Source organism: Lynx rufus, unplaced genomic scaffold (assembly GCF_022079265.1).
Source record: "Lynx rufus isolate CCGP_SWC_20201006 ecotype Redwood Valley unplaced genomic scaffold, mLynRuf1.p SCAF_1, whole genome shotgun sequence".
NCBI classification, from domain to species: Eukaryota; Metazoa; Chordata; class Mammalia; order Carnivora; family Felidae; genus Lynx; species Lynx rufus.
In genome coordinates, this window is record NW_025814823.1 from 15,681,620 (window position 1) to 15,701,522 (window position 19,903).

Sequence of the window (19,903 nt, forward strand, 5' to 3'; positions counted from 1 at the left end):
TTCTTTTCTCCCTTGTTTGATTTTCAAAAAGATCTCACCAGAATGCTGGGTCTATAAAACAAATGATTTGGGAAGTTCAGGGATCTCTTTTGCGTGCTTGGTCATCTGAGAGGGTGACACAAACATAACAGGCTCTTGAACCTGCCCATGGTCACAAAAAAAAAAAAAAAGGAAATAATAATTGTCACGTTCCTGTTTAAGGAAAAAGCCAAACCATGTATACATATATGAAGTTTTGGTGTACCAAACCCACATTTTGGCCCAGGACTACTGAATTGAAGACAAAGGAACATTCAGGGCCACTAGGTAGCAATTGCTCCAGACTGAAGGGTGTGTTTGGGTGTGGGGTGGTGGTGGTAGTGGTGGTTAATATCTGCCCCTATAGTTTTTGTCAATGCAGTTTTACTCCATATCTCTTTCATATGTTACCTTTAATCATTTGTGCCCTTCAAAACCTAAAAACTAAGTTTGTTGAAACTGTGTCTAAATGAGAATTTAAGATCCAAGTCATGCCCTGAGGAATGACTCTATGGTTAATAGAATGCAGACTTTTTGTCATCTATTTTACCTGTTCAGGAAGTTTTGATTCTACTGTGAACAGTTAAGCAACTAAACAAGTGATCATCATATATTTTGGCTTAGAAAAATTATTGCAAACCCAAGCATATTTTATTAAAAGAGGTAAAATAATTACTGGTTAAGAAATTGAAAAGCTGGAGCCAAATAGCCAAAGCAATCTTGAAAAAGAAAACCAAAGCAGGAGGCATCACAATCCCAGACTTCAAGATGTATTACAAAGCTGTAATCATCAAGACAGTATGGTACTGGCACAAGAACAGACACTCAGATCAATGGAACAGAATAGAGAACCCAGAAATGGACCCACAAACGTATGGCCAATTAATCTTTGACAAGACAGGAAAGATTATCCAATAGAGTAAAGACAGTCTCTTCAGCAAGTGGTGCTGGGAAAACTGGACAGCGACATGCAGAAGAATGAACCTGGACCACTTTCTTACACCATACACAAAAATAAACTCAAAATGGATGAAAGACCTAAATGTAAGACAAGAAGCCATCAGAATCCTCGAGGACAAAGCAGACAAAAACCTCTTTCATCTTGGCCGCAGCAATTTCTAACTCCACACGTCTCTGGAGGCAAGGGTAACAAAACCAAAAATGAACTACTGGGACCTCATCAAAATAAAAAGCTTCTGCACAGCAAAGGAGACAATCAGCAAAACTAAAAGGCAAGCAACAGAATGGGAGAAGATATTTGCAAACGACATATCAGGTAAAGGGTTAGTATCCAAAATCTATAAAGAACTTCTCAAAGTCAACCCCCAAAAAACAAATAATCCAGTGAAGAAATGGGCAAAAGACATGAATAGACACTTCTCCAAAGAAGACATCCAGATGGCCAACTGACACATGAAAAAAATGTTCAATATCACTCATCATCAGGGAAATACAGATCAAAACCACAATGAGATACCACCTTACACCTGTCAGAATGGCTAACATTAACTCAGGCCACAACAGATGTTGGTGAGGATGTGGAGAAAGAGGACCTCTTTTGCACTGCTGGTGGGAATGCTAGTTGGTGCAGCCAGCTGGAAAACAGTATGGAGCTTCCTCAAAAAATTAAAAACAGAACTACCCTACAATCTAGCAATTGCACTACTAGTTATTTATCCAAGGGATACAGGTGTGCTGTTTCAAAGGGACACATGCACCCCAATGTTGACAGCACTATCAACAAAGTATGGAAAGAGCCCAATGTCCATCAATGGATGAATGGCTAAAGAAGATGTGATGTGTATATATACACACACACGTGTGCGCGCACACACACCACACACACACACACACACACACACACACACAAACACACACGATGGAGTATTACTCAGCAATCAAAAAGAATGAAATCTTGCCATTTGCAACTATGTGGATGGAACTGGAGGGTATTATGCTAAGCGAAATTAGTCAGTCAGAGAAAGACAAATATCATATGACTTCACTCATATGAGGACTTTAAGAGACCAAACAGATGAACATATGGGAAGGGAAACAAAAATAATATAAAAACAGGGAGGGGGACAAAACATAAGAGACTCTTAAATAAGGAGAACAAACAGAGGGTTATTGGAGGGGTTGTGGGAGGGGGGATGAGCTAAATGGGTAAGGGGCATTAAGAAATCTATTCCTGAAATCATTGTTGCACTATATGCTAACTAATTTGGATGTAAATTTAAAAAAATAAATAAATAAAATTTTAAAAAAAAGGGAAAAAAAAAGAAATTGAATAGCTGGGATAAAAGCTTTGCACTTAAAGAAAAAAGATATACAGATAAAGTATTTGGAACTAAATGTAAATCCTATTTTATTTGTGTGTTACACAAAACTCTACCTAAATTACATATATTTAATTTAAAACCTTAAAAGACCTTCTTCAGAGAAGAAATTGCAAGCAACTTTCCTAAATTCATTAAGAATAATCTGACCAGAACTCTAAGAGGAATTAAAAGTACAAAGTAGTAGTTAATTTCTTTTTGTTGCAATTAAAAATAAAATCAAATGAAAAAACATTAGAAGCCATTACAAATGTTCCGGAGAGTCAACACAATGCTGTAAAAGACATTTAACTATTGTCTAGTAGATTAGTACTAGTGGGTTAGTATCTAGTGGGTTAGTCATGTGGTCATAACAGGACTAGATACTAGTTAGTATCTAGTATCTAGTGGGTTAGTCATGTGGTCATAACAGGACTTCACTACTTTGAAACCCATGTTCTTGTTTCATTATTTGCAGAACTAGTTCTGAAATTCTAGTCAATTTTTATTTGGGCTCAAGGGAATATATGCAAGCCACGCTTATCAGATTTGTGACTTAATTGAGAAGGAAACGGCAATTTCATTAAAGATGGAAAAAAAGCCCTACACCCTAAGAACCAGAAATCAAATATGCTGATGTTTAATAAAGAGCCACACTTCTGTTCCTAAATAAAACAAGGCAAAAGAAACACAGAAACAAAAATAACTGTGCCAGTTTGAGGATAGGGAGACAAGGTTCAATGGCAATGGCACTGCATATGAAAGAGTTGGCTACATGAGGTAACAATGTAAATGCAGTATAACCAGATCCATGCTAACTGAAGCATCTTCAGTGGAAAATGACCAGGATGATAACAAAAAGAAATATGCTGTTTGAAAACTGGAAGAACTATTGACAGCTTAGAATAGAGAAGACACATGGAAATCGCTTTAACTCTCCAAAAGGCTGTCACAAAGGAGAAGTAGACTATTTTGTGTAGCTATGAAAAACAGAACCAACCAAAGGGGATATCAAAAGAAGGGATATTTGCATTTAATGCAAAAAGGAACTCTGTAACTGAGTTGAGATACATGGGCTGCTTGGGCATCACTACAGCTATGCAAGCAAAGACTAAAAGATCATTTGGTAATTATAAAAAGTTTCCAATACTAGATAAATGACTGAATTAGCCCAAGGGTCTGTAATCTATAGGCTGTGGCCCAAATCTGGCCTGCTGCTTGGTTTTGTAAATAAAGTTTTATTGGAACCCAGGCATGGTCATTCAATTATGTATTATCTAGGTCTGCTTTTGTGCTACAGTCAGGGTTGAGTAACAACAGACACTGTATGGCTTTGAAGCTGAAAATATTCACTCTGTGGGCCTTTACAGAAGAGGTCTGCCAACCTCTGAATTAGATAATCAAGATTTCTTCTAATTCCTCTATGAATGTTAGCTTCAGAGTACAAGTTTTCTGAGTAATGCCCGACTGTTTATGAGTTTTGTCATAATTATGAGTAGACAGCATCCCAATTCAAAAATAATTATTACTGAGTTGATCCAGACAGTGGATTTTAGAACTTTGTCACTTCTCTGCCTCCTTCAAAAAGAGATATATGATGCATATTGATTAAAATTCTTAATAAACTGAGTTCAAATTCATTCAAGTGAATTGTGATATACTCTTAAATAATTAGACATATTGTGAGGTGCTGTAGACCAAGGCTGTGAATTAAAAGTTTAATCATCATCAAATGCTTTCATTCTTTAAAACTCGATATTTACAGTAACAACGCAGTAAATTAGCTTATGATAATGAAAAGGATGGCATCAGAACTCCTTTCCTTTTCAGAGTTGTATAAAAGGAACTGGGATTCACAGAAGGTTCAGATTTTTCTCTTGTTTATTGTTTGGTTCACCCTCTAACTTTGGCTAAATTATTTAATTTTTCTTTGCCCTATGTAGAATGACACAAAGTCAGCTGCAAACAACCTGACATCTTCCATCCTCCCTCCCACTCATGGCTCCCCCAAGCTAGAGGCATAATGCATTAGAAACATTTACCAAATCTTTGTCAGTTCTCTGGGAAGGACTAGGGGAGAACTGGGGAGAACTGGGGAGAACTAGGACAATCCTCTTGACAATCATGAGGGTATTAAATTTATGAAAATTTTCTGTGGCGTCTCTTTTAATATCATTCTGTTTTGTCCTCACTCTTTCAAACGCCTGTGTTGCTGAATTATTTTCATTATTTGTTCAGCAAAAATACTTTGGTATGAAACTTTCTTTTTCTATAGTAATATGTTGGTATAGCTGACATTTATTTCATTTTGTCGTGACTAACATGGGTAGCACTTGTACAGTACAAGGGAATTTTCCTTGATACACAGGTATCCCCCGCTTTTCAAAAGTTCTTGTTAGGCCATGTTGCTTTTATAAAAGACTGACAGTAGCTGTGTCTTAAGGTGTCAGAAAAGCCTAAGGGAGGTTATTTTTTGGGTCAGGGAACATTCAAAAAAATTTTCCACATGAATTAATGGTAATTGCTTCTTTGCTTTATGCCATCTGGGCTTACGAATGAGAACACTCTGCTTCTGGATAGCAGGGGAAACCTGTACTTCTACCTTTGGTAGCCCCTGGTTTTCCCCTCTGAACTAGAGTTTCAAGGCCTGAATATTACACCTGGGGGAAGGAGGGAGCTCCCTTAGAGCTCAGTGTAGCTTTGGTGGGTTATATGGGTTCTTTGTTATTGTGAGATTTTGCCATGTCCTGTACAAGGATACACTCCACTGAGGAAGGGATCTAATCACATGGATCTGTGCCCTAACTGAGCTTGAAGCCCTGAAACTGGCAAGCCCTAGCAGTTTTTCTTGCTGCGACTGAAATCCTGGGATACTGTGTGATAGCAGGTAGGTGTACTGATTAATGTTGTCCCAGGGTGCTTATTCAATGTCTCAGTCTGATTCTTTCCAGGTTGGGACTATTTGGTAAAAAGCTCAGAGTGTGGTAAATTCGTCTTTCTCTAAATGGCCTTTATTTTTATTTATTTATTTTTTTCAATATATATATATATATATTTTTTTTTTTTTTTCAATATATCTAAATGGCCTTTAAAGAGTGGAAATGGGGGGCGCCTGGGTGGCTCAGTCGGTTAAGCGGCCGACTTCGGCTCGGGTCATGATCTTGCGGTCCATGAGTTCAAGCCCCGCGTTGGGCACTGTGCTGACAGCTCAGAGCCTGGAGCCTATTCAGATTCTGTGTCTCCCTCTCTCTGACCCTCCCCCGTTCATGCTCTGTCTCCCTCTGTCTCAAAAATAAATAAACATTAAAAAAAAAAAATTAAAAAAAATAAGTAAAAATAAAGAGTGGAAATGGCACCAGGAGTTTTCTTTCTTTAACTTCCACTTTTTTTTTTTTTTTTAATGAAACGTTGATACCTGCTTTATTCGTAATTGCCAAATGCTGGAAACAACCCAAATGTCCTTCAACAGTTGAATGGATAAACAAACTGTCATACACCCAAGCAATGGAATACTGCTGAGCAATTAAAAGGAACAAATTATTGATAAACATAGCAATATGGATGAATCTCAAATGCTGAATGAAAGTCTATCTCTACTTTTTGAAACTATGTCATGAAGGTACACATGATCTTTACTGAGTGGTTCCTGCTTAGGTCTGTTTCATCAAAACCAAGTCTCTGTGATCCAGTTTCATTTCACATCTTTACCTGGGAGGCTCCATCTATGCTTTTAAATAAAAGCCTTAGCTGAATATATAGATAATAAATATTAAAACTCTGATAGAAGGGATTGAAAATGGAGTGATATGGCCAGAATATTAAATAAGTAATTGTTAAGTAAATCTCAGACCATCAGTGAATGTTTGTAATAAAATGATTAGCTTTTCTGTGGGACCCTATACAGGAATTTCACACACAAAAAAACACCAGTTTTTAAACTTATATGTAAATTCCATTTTTTTGTTAGTTTTTTTTTTTGTTTTGTTTTGTTTTTTAAGTAGGCTTCACACCCAGCATGGGGCTTGAACTCACAACCCTGAGATCAAGACCTGAGATCAAGAGTCGGGATCCTTAACCAACTGAGCCACCCAGGCACTCCTGTAAATTCCATTTTAATGTTACTTTAGACTCCCCATGTTCTTGACTGAAGATTATTTAATCTATATTCTCATACTCACAGGCCAAGGCTGTAGATCATTCAGTCCCTTTTCTAATTTCTCAACATCTGGAAACTTTGTGGCTCCATCAGCATCTGCCATAAGGATCTTTTCTCCTCGAGAACTGAATATACCCTGTATTTAAACATTTCAATTAAAAGAAAGTTGCTTAAAATTAAGGCTAAATCCAATGACATATCAGTTTGTTCTGCTTGACTTAAGATAACTAATATTAGATAATCTCATATCTAATACTAGGTGTGAAATGGCAGGATGCCAAAGTTCCCTGAAAACAAATTACATCGATAAGATTCTTCCAAATGTATCTAATGCCTAGTTCATGATTTTAAAAACTTTGTGAGGTCCTACCACTATTACTTTGGAATATATCATGATAGGAATATAGATTTGGTTGAATAACAGATATCCCACATCAGTAAGAACAAAAGTAAAATATCTATCATATATGTTATATATGCATTGTGTGCATATCAGGAGCTACTTTAGGACAGCATATGAAGAACATATTTATGAGTGGATTGAACAAATACAATATACACAGACTTGCTGTGAAACCCACTATCAGATAGATCTTTAGTATTCTTTGTTTTTTTGAACATTTATTTTTGAGAGACAGATAATGAGCAGGCCAGGGGCAGAAAGAGAGGAAGACACAGAATCTAAAGCAGGCTCCAGGCTCTGGGCTGTCAGCACAGAGCCTGACATGGGGCTTGAACCCACCAACCATGAGATCATAACTTGAGCCAAAGTCGGAGGCTTAACAGACTGAGCCACCCAGGCACCCCAGTATTCTTTATTATGGAATCTAAAGCAGTTTAAATTAATCGTTGAACAAAGAAATATGGAATGTCACTAAAATTTGGGAAGCATGGATATATCCAAATACTATTTTATGTTATTTGAATCATCTGACACTTAGCAAAATTATGCCTCTCAATACTGAATCAATTGGCCTTTTGTGCAAAATATGGCTCTATCAGTGTACATTTCACATGGAAACAAACTACACATCAACTCTTAATTCATGGTCCATTTGAGTGAATTCATTGTTTCTTAAGTATAAATATATGTATGGCTTGATACAGGAGAAATATAGCTTCTGATATTACTTAACAGTATGTGAATATAGATAAGATATATACAAATGTAGACAAAACTTTGATCATTTATTCTATGGGATAAGCCCACTAATTAGTTTCTGTAATTTTTTTTTAGTCATATCAGTTAGAATACAGGTGAGGGGGCTTGGGTAGTTGAGTCTTTTGAGCATCCCACTCTTGATTTCTGCTTAGGTCATGATTCCTGGGTTGTGGGACCGAGATCTGAGTCAGGCTCTGTGCTAAGTGTGGAGCCTGCTTAAGATTCTCTCCCTCTCTCTCCCTCTCCTTCTGCCCCTCTTCCCTGCTCGCACTCTCTTTTTTCTCTCTCGCTCTCTCTTAAAAAAAAAAAAAAAAAAGAATGCAGGTGAAAAGGCAGAATAAAAATGTTTTGTTTAACATCTGGACAAAAAAAAACTGAAAAAAAACAACAAAGGACTATTTCAGCAATACATGTTAAGGGTGAACTGGAGGTAATTATTTAACATTATGGAAAATGTCTTTGGCTTTAAATCTTGTTTAGTCCACTTTATTATTTTATCTTTAAAAAAAATTTTTATTTTAGAGAAAGAGAGAGAGCATGACCAGGGGAGAGAGGTGGGGGAGCAGGGGGGGAAAGGGAGGCGGGGAGAGAAGGAGAGAGAGAGTGAGGGAGAGAGGGAGGGAAGAGGGAAAGAGAGAGGGAGGGGGGAGGAGGGAAGGAGGGGGAGAGGGAGAGAGACAGAGAGAGAGAATCTCAAGCAGGCTCTACGCTCAGCACAGAGCTTAACACGGGACTTGATCTCATGATCCTGGGATCATGACCTGAGCAGAAGTTAAGAGTCAGACACTCAACCAACTCAGCCACCAAGACACCCATATTATTTTATTTTTTAAAGGAGGTTCTTCAATGCTGGCTATTCTCCACTCTACTGACAATGGCCTTCACTTCACCACCAAACTTCTTGAAAAGGTAATCTATCCTAGCACTTCCCATTCCTGTCCATTCAATCACGCCCTATCCCTTCTCACTGCTTGCACTGTTCTTCCTCATGAGCCACATTTCCCCAAGGCTTGGTTTCCAGCTGTCCTTTTTCTCTATACCTTCTTCCTTGCCAACTTAATGGGTTCAACTACCATCTGATGCATGTGGATTACTCACTCACATCTTCTCTACCAGGCTATTCTGGATACCACTACATGGTATCTCAACCTTAATATGGCTCAAACTCAAAGTTGTCTTTTAAATCAGCTCCTTCTCCAGTGTTTCATTCCTTCTATGACATTCTCCTTCTCCTTGGCCTCCTCCAAGGTCTTAGGTAACTTATTCCTCTCCCTGATCACCTGATACAATTCTACCTCATTTTTGCCCTCCACCCCTACCATATTGGTCTCTCCTCTTCTGACGCTGCATCATCATCATAATCCAAATTAACAATCCACTTGTACCTTGCTTACACTACTGTGCTGGCTACTGTCACTCTGTCAAAGGTGAAAGCCTAAAAGTCCCTACCCTAAAAGTTCAGGATATGAACCCACCTACCCCCTTGAACTTACTCCTATAAAGTCAACCCACATGTACCACTAGCAGTTCGTGATTGTAGCGCTTTCTCTCATACCTTTGGTCATGTCCCTCCTCTGCAAGCTCCCTGCCCCAACTTTTGCCTGGATAGAATTTCTAGTCTTCCTTGAAGATTCTGTGCAGAATTTACCTCCTATGGGAAGTCTCTGCTGCTGTTCCTCCCAGCTGGAAAGTGGCACCATTCTATTACAGCGTTACAACACTATTAAAGTATGGTATCTTTAAGGATAGGATGGTTGTCTTTCATCTAAGTATCTCTAATAAGTGAATGGATGGATTTAAAGGCCACCATGATATTACACCAACCCTATTTTCTTTTTCTCCTCTTTGCATGGCTTATGACCTAGTCAGAGCAAGCTCACTGTTCCTAGTATGTATTCCAAGAGTTCTGAATTCTGTCTTGCTGCTCTTCTCTCAACATTTCCCACACACTAACAGAGATGTTAGGTTAAGAGTATGGATTTCAGGGTACTAACCTAATCTAAATCTTCATTCTGACTATTAATAACCATGTGACCTTGGTAAGTTGCTTTACTATGTGTCACTTCCCTCAACTAAGTAATTGAAAAGTAGGACCTAACTCATGAGACAATATGAGGAGGGTTAAATGTGATAATTATGTTGAAGTGGCTAATTTACTGTCCAGCTGAAAATGACCAGTCGAGTGGAATAACCAGGTGGAAGCCAGTTTTCACCATTGTTGGAGCTTGGCTTCAGTGGTATCTCCTTTGTCAAGTTTGCTTGACATGTGCTTGAGACTGATAGTTACCTACTCAAAATCTATTCTTTCCTTCTGTTTTACTAATGGATGTCTCATCAGGTCAGGAATGAAAATGTGAGGAAAAAACATTTCTCAGCCTTCCTTGGAAATAGGGGTGACCTTGGGACACTGTTCTGGCCAATGACAATTAAGTAAATTTTTAGATGGAGCTTCTAGGAAAGTTCCCCAAAAGGGGGCAAACCAGCCAGCATATGTCTTTTGCCCTCTGCCCCTCTCCTTCTTATCTGGAATGTGGATGTAATGGCTCCCAGGTACTCCAGGAGTCACCTTGTGTGAATGAGGAAAAAGGGAGTGAAAAGTTAGGAGGCAGAGTTTCTGATGACACAGTGGGGTTGCTGAATAAGCCCTGGACTGCTTGTACTTAGAGTTCTTTTTATGGGGGGGGGCAAAATAAAATAAACCTCTAAATCATTTAAAGACACTATTTGGATTTTCTTCCACATATCTTGACTTGTGGTCTTTCTTCAGAGTATCTTGACTTCTACCCGACATGCCTCAGCTGAACGTAACCTATCCTTTTTGGAATTTCTATAACACATCATGTGTACCTCTCATCAGTATAATCATCTTTTCTAGCAGACTGCCAATTTCATCAAGATAGACCCACATCAGATTTATCTTAGTTCAGGTACTATGTTAAGCACAGTGTCTTCATAGAGGTAAACCTTAATATGTAAAAGCATTTTATAAACTGCAAAAAAATCATATACTCTTATTATCTGGTGACTGTATTAAAAACACACAGAGGCAGATGATAACATTATAACTTTTGATTAAGATACACCTATTCTCCTGAATTACCCAGTATATCATAGATATGGCATGATAATTTTAAGATTTGATCACATTATATATAGATAAGTATATGAAGTTCTTGTTAAAACTAATTCACCACTAACCTGAAATGGTGGTATTCAATTAGACAGCTGTAGAAAACAAACATATTAGTCTGCAAAAGAATTTATTAAAAAATGTTTACGTTTTAGATTAAAATGCTGAAACTATGTATTACCATCCTAATAGCTCCGCCTTTCCCACGATTCTTCACCAGCGTGATCACTCGTACTTTGTCGCTTCCGTATTTCTGGCAATATTTAAAAGCTACCTGTCAAATTATATAAAAGTCAGAATAATATCAACTTGGATTCTAAGACAGTAAACCAGGTTTCTGAGTTTGGCTTAAATACTGCTATTTCCATTACACTGTTCTTCTGACTAGATTATACACACTGTACATTTTAGTGGCCCAGAGTTGTTGAATTCCTTCAACCCACTAGGTTGAAGTCACAATTCACCTTCCTGCAGAGGCAACAACAGAAGAGGCAGTGGCTGTCTCTTATTTTGACTCCTTTATTTATGCTAATGAGCTGCTTGAGAAAATAAAACCCATGCGTTGATCGACTGGTACACACTTGTGATCCTCCCCCTGACCCTGCCGCTTACTGCTTAATGACTTACTTACATGTCAGCAACTGATCTTACTCCCCACAGAAGTTGCTCATATCCTGGAATATTTCCCCCAAATCTTTTCACTCAACTGCCATTATTTTTTGATTTACAATCAAAGCCGTGAAACAGTGATCTGTATTTGCTACACACATCTCTTCATCACTCATTTAGTCATCAACCCATTTTAGTATGGTCCATGCCCTTTGCTTTTCCACATCGCCTTTCTATATTACCTATCTTCATCAACAGCCCTCCCCCTCATTTTTTTAAGTAAGCTCCATGCCCAATATGGGGCTTGAACTCATGACCCTGAGATCAAGAGTCACATGTTCTACCAACTGAGCCAGCCAGGTGCCCCAACACCTTCTCCTTTTGACCCTCATCTCCATAGAGAGTGTGAAGTTATTCTCATCTGCTGTTTGCCCTCCTGGCAGACCAGCTTTTAGTTTTTTTTTTTTAGCAGCTTAGGAGCTATAGGTCTAAGAATGCAGGAATGAGAGAGGATAATACTCTAAGATACTTGTTACCTCCTGTGGGTAAATCCAGATAGAGGTATGCCAAAGGACATATCTGACACCCACCACCAGATATGAAGGCATCTTCCTATTTGCATGACTGCTTAGAAACTGTAAGGCAAGGTGGAGTATAAAGAAAAAAAATGATGCTTAAGAAAAAAGGAACCATATATTGGTAGGCAAAGAAGGGTCCCAGTGGCCAAGGTGAATTGTTGTTGTTCATGTTTTCTCCCAATGTGATGATCTTCAAAGCTTCCCTGGTCTTATGGAGTGGTAGAACAGCAGGTTTATCTTCCAGCTTTCCATAGGTGAAACCTCTCTGCTTTTTTGACTACCCACACTATAACAAGAGAGAGTGCTGGCACAGCTTTAGCACTCTCTGATGACCGGAAATAAGACTTTACATTTGTTAAATTATTCTACATTTCTATCCACTGGCAATCCTAAAAGCAAGTTTACTTACCTTTGAAGTTTGGTCTTTGCTGCCATCATCAACTACTATCACCTCATACGTGAACGTGGGATCTTGCTTCTGCAAGAAGCAAAGATAAAATACCTCAATTTGGCATAAATGCCATCAAGAATTCTGATAAGATTTCAAAGAGTTTAAATAACAACTGTTTGGTTTTTTTTCAGTCTTTGTTCCCTCTGGAGAATACATCCTTACTCTAAACCCAGTGGGGGTACATAAGTCAAAAATAAGCAAAAACAGACAACTGTCACAGCAGAGACTCCCAGAGATGCCCGTCACTCCTGCCTCACGCTGCACTTCTGCTATTTGCCGTTCCCAAGTACTGGCAGGGGCATCCTGTGTAACATGTTGCTATTTGCAATGAATTTGCTTGGCTTTTGTTTGGCTGGGGAGCGAGGCAAGAATAGCTAAGAATCCTTACTAACTCATGGGTTTCTTCCTCACTTCTCGTGTCCTCTAACCCAAGATGCAAGCTCTTTCATTTCTTTCTCTAAGTTTACTTGAGTAGCTATTTCTCCCAATTTCCTGTAGGCTAGGAATATAAATCCTGGACATTTATTTAGTTTAACCAAACCCTACCACAATAAAATAGTTTAGCTGTCCTTGAAGGTTATAAATAATAGTTGTTATAGAGTGATATGTAAGGGCACAAGTCACATAAAATAAAAAGTCCAAGAACCAAAAGGAAGAGAGATGCTGAGCAAGAGCAGAGAGCAAACACTGACTGAGTGTCCGTGAGTCCTGCTCTTGCCCTGGTCCCCCTGCACCAAACTGGTGGGAGCAGCCACATGCTTGCTGTGCTGAGCACTTTGGAGACAGGCTACAACCTATGACCTTGGGCAAGTTACATTTTGGCCTGTTTTCTCATTTAAAAAAACAAAAAAACAACAAACAAACAAAAAAAACCCACACCTAGTCTATGTGGTTGGTGTAAAGAATACATGTAATAGAAGAGACAGAAGCCACACATTTAATAAGGGCTCCATTCTCTCCCTTTTTCCTTCTTTTTTTTTTTTTTTTTAAGTAATCTCTACACCCAACATGGGGTTCAAACTCACAACTCCAAGATCAAGATTTGCACACTTCACTGACTGAGCCAGTCAAGCGCCCCTCTCTCCTTCTTTTCTTTAAATTTAATTTTTCAACATGTCCTTCTCTCTTTCAATGAATCTTCTATGTTCCTTTTACAAAGAAAACATAAAACCAATGTAAATCAAAACAAGGAATTTTCTTAAAAAAACAAAAAAAAAAGAACCAGCCACAAAACCCATTTGTTTCCTTAAAGTCTCTAAGGAGATTCCAACAGCAGCTGATGCTATTAAACAAGGGCATGTATTACTTTTCTTCTCTTTATTCAGGGAAAGAAGAGAAAATAAATGAGGGGAATTCCTCTGCATAATAAAGAAAAACAAAAATAATTTCACTCTAATTATAAGCCTTTTTCAAATAAATGTCTTTTTAAAAAGTCACAAAAGTAAAAACAGCACTGTGCTGCCACAGAGTCTGCAGATGTACTCAATTTTTTTATTTTTATTTTTTGGCTGTTTTATTTTTTATTTTTATTATTTTTTAAAATATATTGTAAAATTGGTTTCCATACAACACCCAGTGCTCATCGCAACAGGTGCCCTCCTCAGTGCCCATCACCCACTTCCCCTCTCCCCCACCCCCATCCACCCTCAGTTTGTTCTCAGTATTTAAGAGTCTCTTATGGTTTGCCTCCCTCCCTCTCTGTTTGTAACTATTTTTTTCCCCTCCCTTCCCCCATGGCCATCTGTTAAGTTTCTCAAGATCCACATTCAACTTTAAATGTACCATCAGGCAAGAAGATAAAAGTGGGTGGGAGGGTACATAAGTAATGTCAGCTTTCCAGTTTGTTCTGGGTTCACCCACCTGCTGCTGGAGGTAGTGAGCCACATGCCGGGCTTGCTCGCTGACAGCCCATGGCAGGCAACAAGCTGAGCACGGGAGGCCCTGTGACCTTGACGGCCCCGGCCATGGACGGCACTGCCTCTTACCTTGGGTCTAGCCAGGATCTACAAGTTGGTGATCTAGTCTGGTTTTAATTGGAGACATCATATTGAAAGAGAAAACATGATACCTGTCTCTCCTCTAGATAGACCAGCGCTTCATCCATCATTACAGGCACTTAAAGAAAAAAAAAATATACATATATATGAAAAATTGTTTTTGAAAATGATTTACCAAGCCTCAGAACACTCAGTTTACATATGGAAAAAGTCTGAATAGTCTAATAGGCTCCTCTGGGACTTTCCTCCAGTGGCCGTTCCCATCTGGAAGGTCTGCTGTTCACATCTAGCTACTCTAGTCTCTAGAATACTTCAGTCCTACCACTTCTGATGCTGACCCTATCCTCTGCAGCTATTACTCGTTTCCCCTCTTCTGAACTACATCTACTAAGTATGCACTCACCACAGCCCACATCTGTTAATGTTCTGGCAAAGACAATAAAGGTCATACTTTAAATTTCCTTTTCTTCCCAAATGACCAAAAAAATGAAATCGGGCTTACACCGTTTTTCTTCATTGTATGAAGGCACAACAACAGAGAGTTGCTTGGTAGGTGAGTCCCATATGCTGGGCAAAGTTTCCTTCTGTCCTCTGGCATTTAAGAAGAACTTCTCTTCTTCATATTGATGGAGATGTGGCATTTTTGTAGCAGTTATAAATGCAACAAAGGAAATCTAAAAGCAGGTATATTAACAAGAAATTATGTTGACATTTTTTTTCGATTTGTTATATGAGAACACATCTTTTACATGATTTTTTTTGTTTGGTGGAATATTTACTCTCAGTTTTTAGTCCATTAACAATGGTCTAGAGATGACACCAAAATTCAAATCCCTTACTTATGCACTGGTTATTTTCCTTTCTTCAACTGGTAAGGTACTAATAATAATGCCTTAGGAGGCTCTTTGTCTCTTCTGATCTGTCATCCCCAGGACTCCATTGTCCTAGATCTAATAGGGAACAGTCACTAGAAGTGCAATCTATGATGCCCTGAACCTCCAATCCCCTGGCAAGCACATAGTTAGGTCTGATTCCTACTTGGAGCCTGTATGTGACAGAAGGTAAGTTCACAGTACAGGCAGAATGTGTGGAATGAGTCCAGACCTCCCATCTAGGACCAAATCAAGCAAGGTTTTGAAGAAACGACCCCTCCACCCCCATGGTAGGGGCCAGTAATGCTTAAGAATATATTCTTGGCACTTATCCTAGATTTGAATTCAGAATACATTATTTTTTGGGGTGCCTGGGTGGCTCAGTCGGTTGAGCATCCAACTTCGGCTCAGGTCATGATCTCACTGTTTGTGAGTTCAAGCCCCACATTGGACTCACTGCGGACAGCTCAGAGCCTGAAGCCTGCTTCGAATTCTGTGTCTCCCTCTCTCTGTCTCTGCCCCTCCTCCACTCGCTTGCTCTCTCTCTCTCAAAAATGAACATTAAAAAATTAAAAAAAAAGAATATATTATTTTTTTTAAATAAAGTATCAAACTTGTAAGCTCTGTCACCATGCACTACTAACATTTTATAGCTCCCTTCCATTTTTATTTGGGAGCGAGCCCTGTAAATAACCATTCTTTGTAACACTGTTTCTACTGGTACACTTCCTGCTTTTATAGCAGTCAATCCACAAATATTTGGAATGCTACTCATTTTTAATGTGGTGACCATTTATAATATTCCATTGGGTACATACTGAAATTGAACTTGTTCTGATTAGTAGGAGCATGGAGGCAGTATCCCGACTAGTGGTTAAGAGTTCCTGTTCTGGGGGTGTCTGGGTGACTCAGTGGGTTAAGTGTCTGACTTCAGCTCACGTCATGATCTCATGGTTCTTGAGTTCCAGCCTTGCATCTGGCTCTATGCTGTCATTACAGACCCCACTTTGGATCTTCTGTCCCCCCCCCCCCGCCCTTCCCCCGTTCCCCTATTCACATGCACACGCACTCTCTCCCTCTCCCTGAAAAAAGAAAGTTCCTATTCTGCACCCCAGTGTCCAGAATGTGATTTCTAAATTCAATTTCCTAACAAAAGTAATCAATGCTCTCTGTAAGATGCCACAGAATCACCTCATTATTTTGAAAATTCTGCCTTTTGTCTTACCTTTTATAAGTGAAAGATATGTCAGAGTAACTGAATGGCTGAGAATGAATTTTTTTTTCATTATAGAATTCCAGGTAATACACGAAAAAGGAATGATAACAATTAGAATATTCCACCTTGCAACCCCCAGAGAAATAATGGATTTAGGTTGACAAACTTTATGATTGGTCGGTCAGGTTAACAAAATTGAACTCCTGGATCCTCTCAACACCAGAAAAAATTAGATATAACAAGCCTTCTGGTATGATACAAGAGGAAGTATTCAGCATCAATCACATGCCTTTTTTGATTAAAAACCTCAAACATGCATTTAATTACATATCTAAATATTACTACCAGTTAATAGGAAATCCAGGAGACAGAGTAAGATGCTAACAATCACCAAGGGGATGCAATCAGTAGAATGCAGATTGTTGGAAACTCTACAGGACAAACGACTACTTATTAAAGACAAGGAAAAACAAAAACAAAAACGCAAGACAAACTGTTACAGATTAAGATACTTGAGACGTATCAATTGAGTGCTAAGTGTATGTTAATGCTCAATGGAACAAAAAGACTATACTAAAACATACATGAGGCATTTGAACAGATGGGATATTTGAAATCACTTAATAATGGTTAAAATTTTTAAACATCCATGATAACACGGGGCACCTGGGTGGCTCAGTCAGTTAAGCATCTGACTCTTGTTTTCAGCTCAGGTCATGATCTCATGGTTCCTGAGTTCAAGCCCCGCATCGAACTCTGCACTGTCAGTGGGGAGTCTGTTTGGGATTCTCTCTCCCAGTCTTTCTCTCTGGCTCTCCCCCTGCTTGTACTCTCTTTCTCAAAATGAATAAACTTAAAAAAAAAAAAAACATAACTTTATTATGATTATATTTTAAAAAAGGGAATCTTGTCTTTAGAGATAAATGCTGGGGATTTACAGATAGAGGTTATGTCTTAGATTTACTTCAAAACAATTCAGAAAAGTGGGGTGAGGAAATGTCTGGAAGGTGGATATATATGAAACTAGTTGCTTTTTTTTTTTCTTTTATAATTTCCTGCTCTGGCATTAAAAAAAAAAATGAAGTTCCACTAGCTGTGTGACATTTTCATATGTGAAATCTCTCAATCTCAATCTGCTTCCTCATCAAATAAAGCTAATGATAATAACATTTATGTCAGCATTGTTTTAAAGATCACAAGGGATGCCCCTGTTAAACGCTGAATACAATACCCAACATATTATAAGTCCTCAATAAATGGTAGTTCTTATAATCACTTCAAGCCAGTGGGATCAAATACTTCCAGTATACCCTCATAATGGACTCATTTAACTCTGTGCAACAGACAGATTTAACAAGACGATTCAATCCCGGATTCTGTCAAAATTTGCCCCACTGAAACCCTGACTTGCTCCAAACCCCGAAAAAACCCAGAATCTCCACTATGGAAGAAAGAAGACCCCTTTCTCACTCAGACACAAATCACCAAAGTAGTCAGGACACATGGCTTTTTCTCTATTGTTTCTAAACCGTGAGTTTGCAAACCTAGCAAGGTGGAAGAATGGCCTTCCTAGCAGTGCTATCTAGAGGGCTAATATGAGTGTCAAGGAAGCTGAAACTTCCTTTTACTCCTGGAAGTGTACTGGAGTAAACTCCATTTACTAACTGGATGGCAGGTTCATTCCAAATTATATGAGGGAAAGGTCACTTGGCAAATTGACTATTAGTTATGGATCAGCAAGTGTTTATACAACGTTTCTGTTTCCACAGTAAGAGCAGAGAAAACACGAGTTTGAATTCTATTGTATAGCCTCATTCCGAGGCAGCGAATTTAGGGTGTTCAATAATGGGACGTAACGACTCCCAGACACATGGTAACACCACGCCTGTGTGTCTTCGTCTTACTGTGTCCCTCCTGGGTCTTCTTGATCCACGAATTTATTCCAATCTGTAACAGATGGCTCTCGGCGGTGCGCTGTCACCACTTTCTGTTTAACATCAGGAAAAGGGTGAGTCTAGAGAGCACACACACCTCCTGGGGGCTCAAGACCTTCCTGGGTGGAGCCAGAACTGCACAGGCTGCAGGCCCGGGGTTGGGGGTGGGGGGTCTTGGAGAGGTCGGGACAGATAGGGCGGGTGGACAGAGGTCCAGGGACCAGGGGGCAAATGGAGACTGGTAAGCACGACCCCCAGTGAATAAGCGTACAAGACTCCGGGCATAGAGGGAGGTAAAGCTGCAAAACAAAAATAAATACGGAAGAAAGGGTGTGTAGAATTCTAGGAGAAGGAATCCTCGGGTCAAGATTTGCGGGAAGCCTGGTGGAAAGGGACCCGGCGAAGAGTGGGCAATGCAGAGGAGATGCGTGCCGGCCGAGTCTCTAAGACAGCAGTGAGCCTGGGCCCGCGGCGATCCCCCATCCCTCTCCTCACCAGTATCAAGGCTGCGGCCGCCAGCGCCACGCCGAGCACCGCCAGCTGCAGCACCAGCGAAAGCATCCTCCATGCCCAGGTCGCCGCCCGCCCTACCAAGTACCTACACACACGCGGAAGAGCCCCGGTGCAGCCCCGCCTCCAGCCGGCAGAGGGGCCGCGCAGGCCTGGCGCCCGCCGCCCACAGCGCCCTCTCGCGGCAAGGCGAGGAGAAGAACATGTAGTTCTTGGGAGCCGGGGTCAGCTGTGGAGGCGGGTCCTCTGTTCCACAGTGTGGTGGACAAAATCAGCAAGTAAAAATGCAGGATGTCCACTAACTTGAGTTTCAGATAAGCAATGAACAGTTTTTTTTTTTTACAGACTTGTTAAAATATAATTCGCACACCATACAACGCACCCATTAAAAAAATTTTCGGTATATTACACGAGTTTTTAAAAACTGATACAACATAGGGGCGCCTGGGTGGCTCAGTCGGTTGAGCGTCCGACTTCGGCTCAGGTCATGATCTCGCGGTTTGTGAGTTCGAGCCCCACATCGGGCCCTGTGCTGACAGCTCAGAGCCTGGAGCCTGCTTCAGATTCTGTGTCTTGCTCTTTGTCTGCCCCTCCCCTGCTCACGCTCTGTCTCAAAAATAAAACATTAAAAACAATTAAAAAAACTGATACAACATAAAATTTGTCACTTTAACGAATTTAACTGTACACTAGTGTTACTAATTACATTCGCAATTTTCTGCATCCATCACCGCCATCTATTTCTAAAACATTCTTTGCTCCCCCACAGCCCCTGGTAACAACTAATAGCATGTATTGTTTGGGGTATACACACTGTACGTTAGCCAATTTGACAGTAAATTATATTTAAGAAAAACATTTTCTCTTTGTTTATCTGACATTCCAATTTAATCGGATGTCTTGTACCCTGTCCGGCAACCCTACCTAGGAGGGAGGGGGAGGTTTTGAGCCG

The 19,903-nt window shown here is 39.7% G+C and overlaps 1 protein-coding gene across 2 annotated transcripts in view; it reads right to left on the reverse strand.

The window, feature by feature from the left end:
• Nucleotides 1-19,029, reverse strand: part of ALG5 (ALG5 dolichyl-phosphate beta-glucosyltransferase) — a 42,766-nt gene extending 23,737 nt beyond the window's left edge. Inside the window, exons 1-6 of one of the 2 annotated variants that reach the window (XM_047078875.1) lie at nt 18,937-19,029; nt 14,922-15,093; nt 14,491-14,537; nt 12,381-12,449; nt 10,966-11,058; nt 6,515-6,628 (exon numbers count right to left, since the gene is read on the reverse strand). In XM_047078875.1, the coding sequence (XP_046934831.1) occupies nt 6,515-6,628; nt 10,966-11,058; nt 12,381-12,449; nt 14,491-14,537; nt 14,922-15,093; nt 18,937-19,002 (561 nt within the window). In that variant the 5' untranslated portion in view covers nt 19,003-19,029. The remainder of the gene's footprint in view (nt 1-6,514; nt 6,629-10,965; nt 11,059-12,380; nt 12,450-14,490; nt 14,538-14,921; nt 15,094-18,936) is intronic. The other variant, XM_047078881.1, reaches the window with a different exon arrangement.
• Nucleotides 19,030-19,903: the final 874 nt, after the last annotated feature.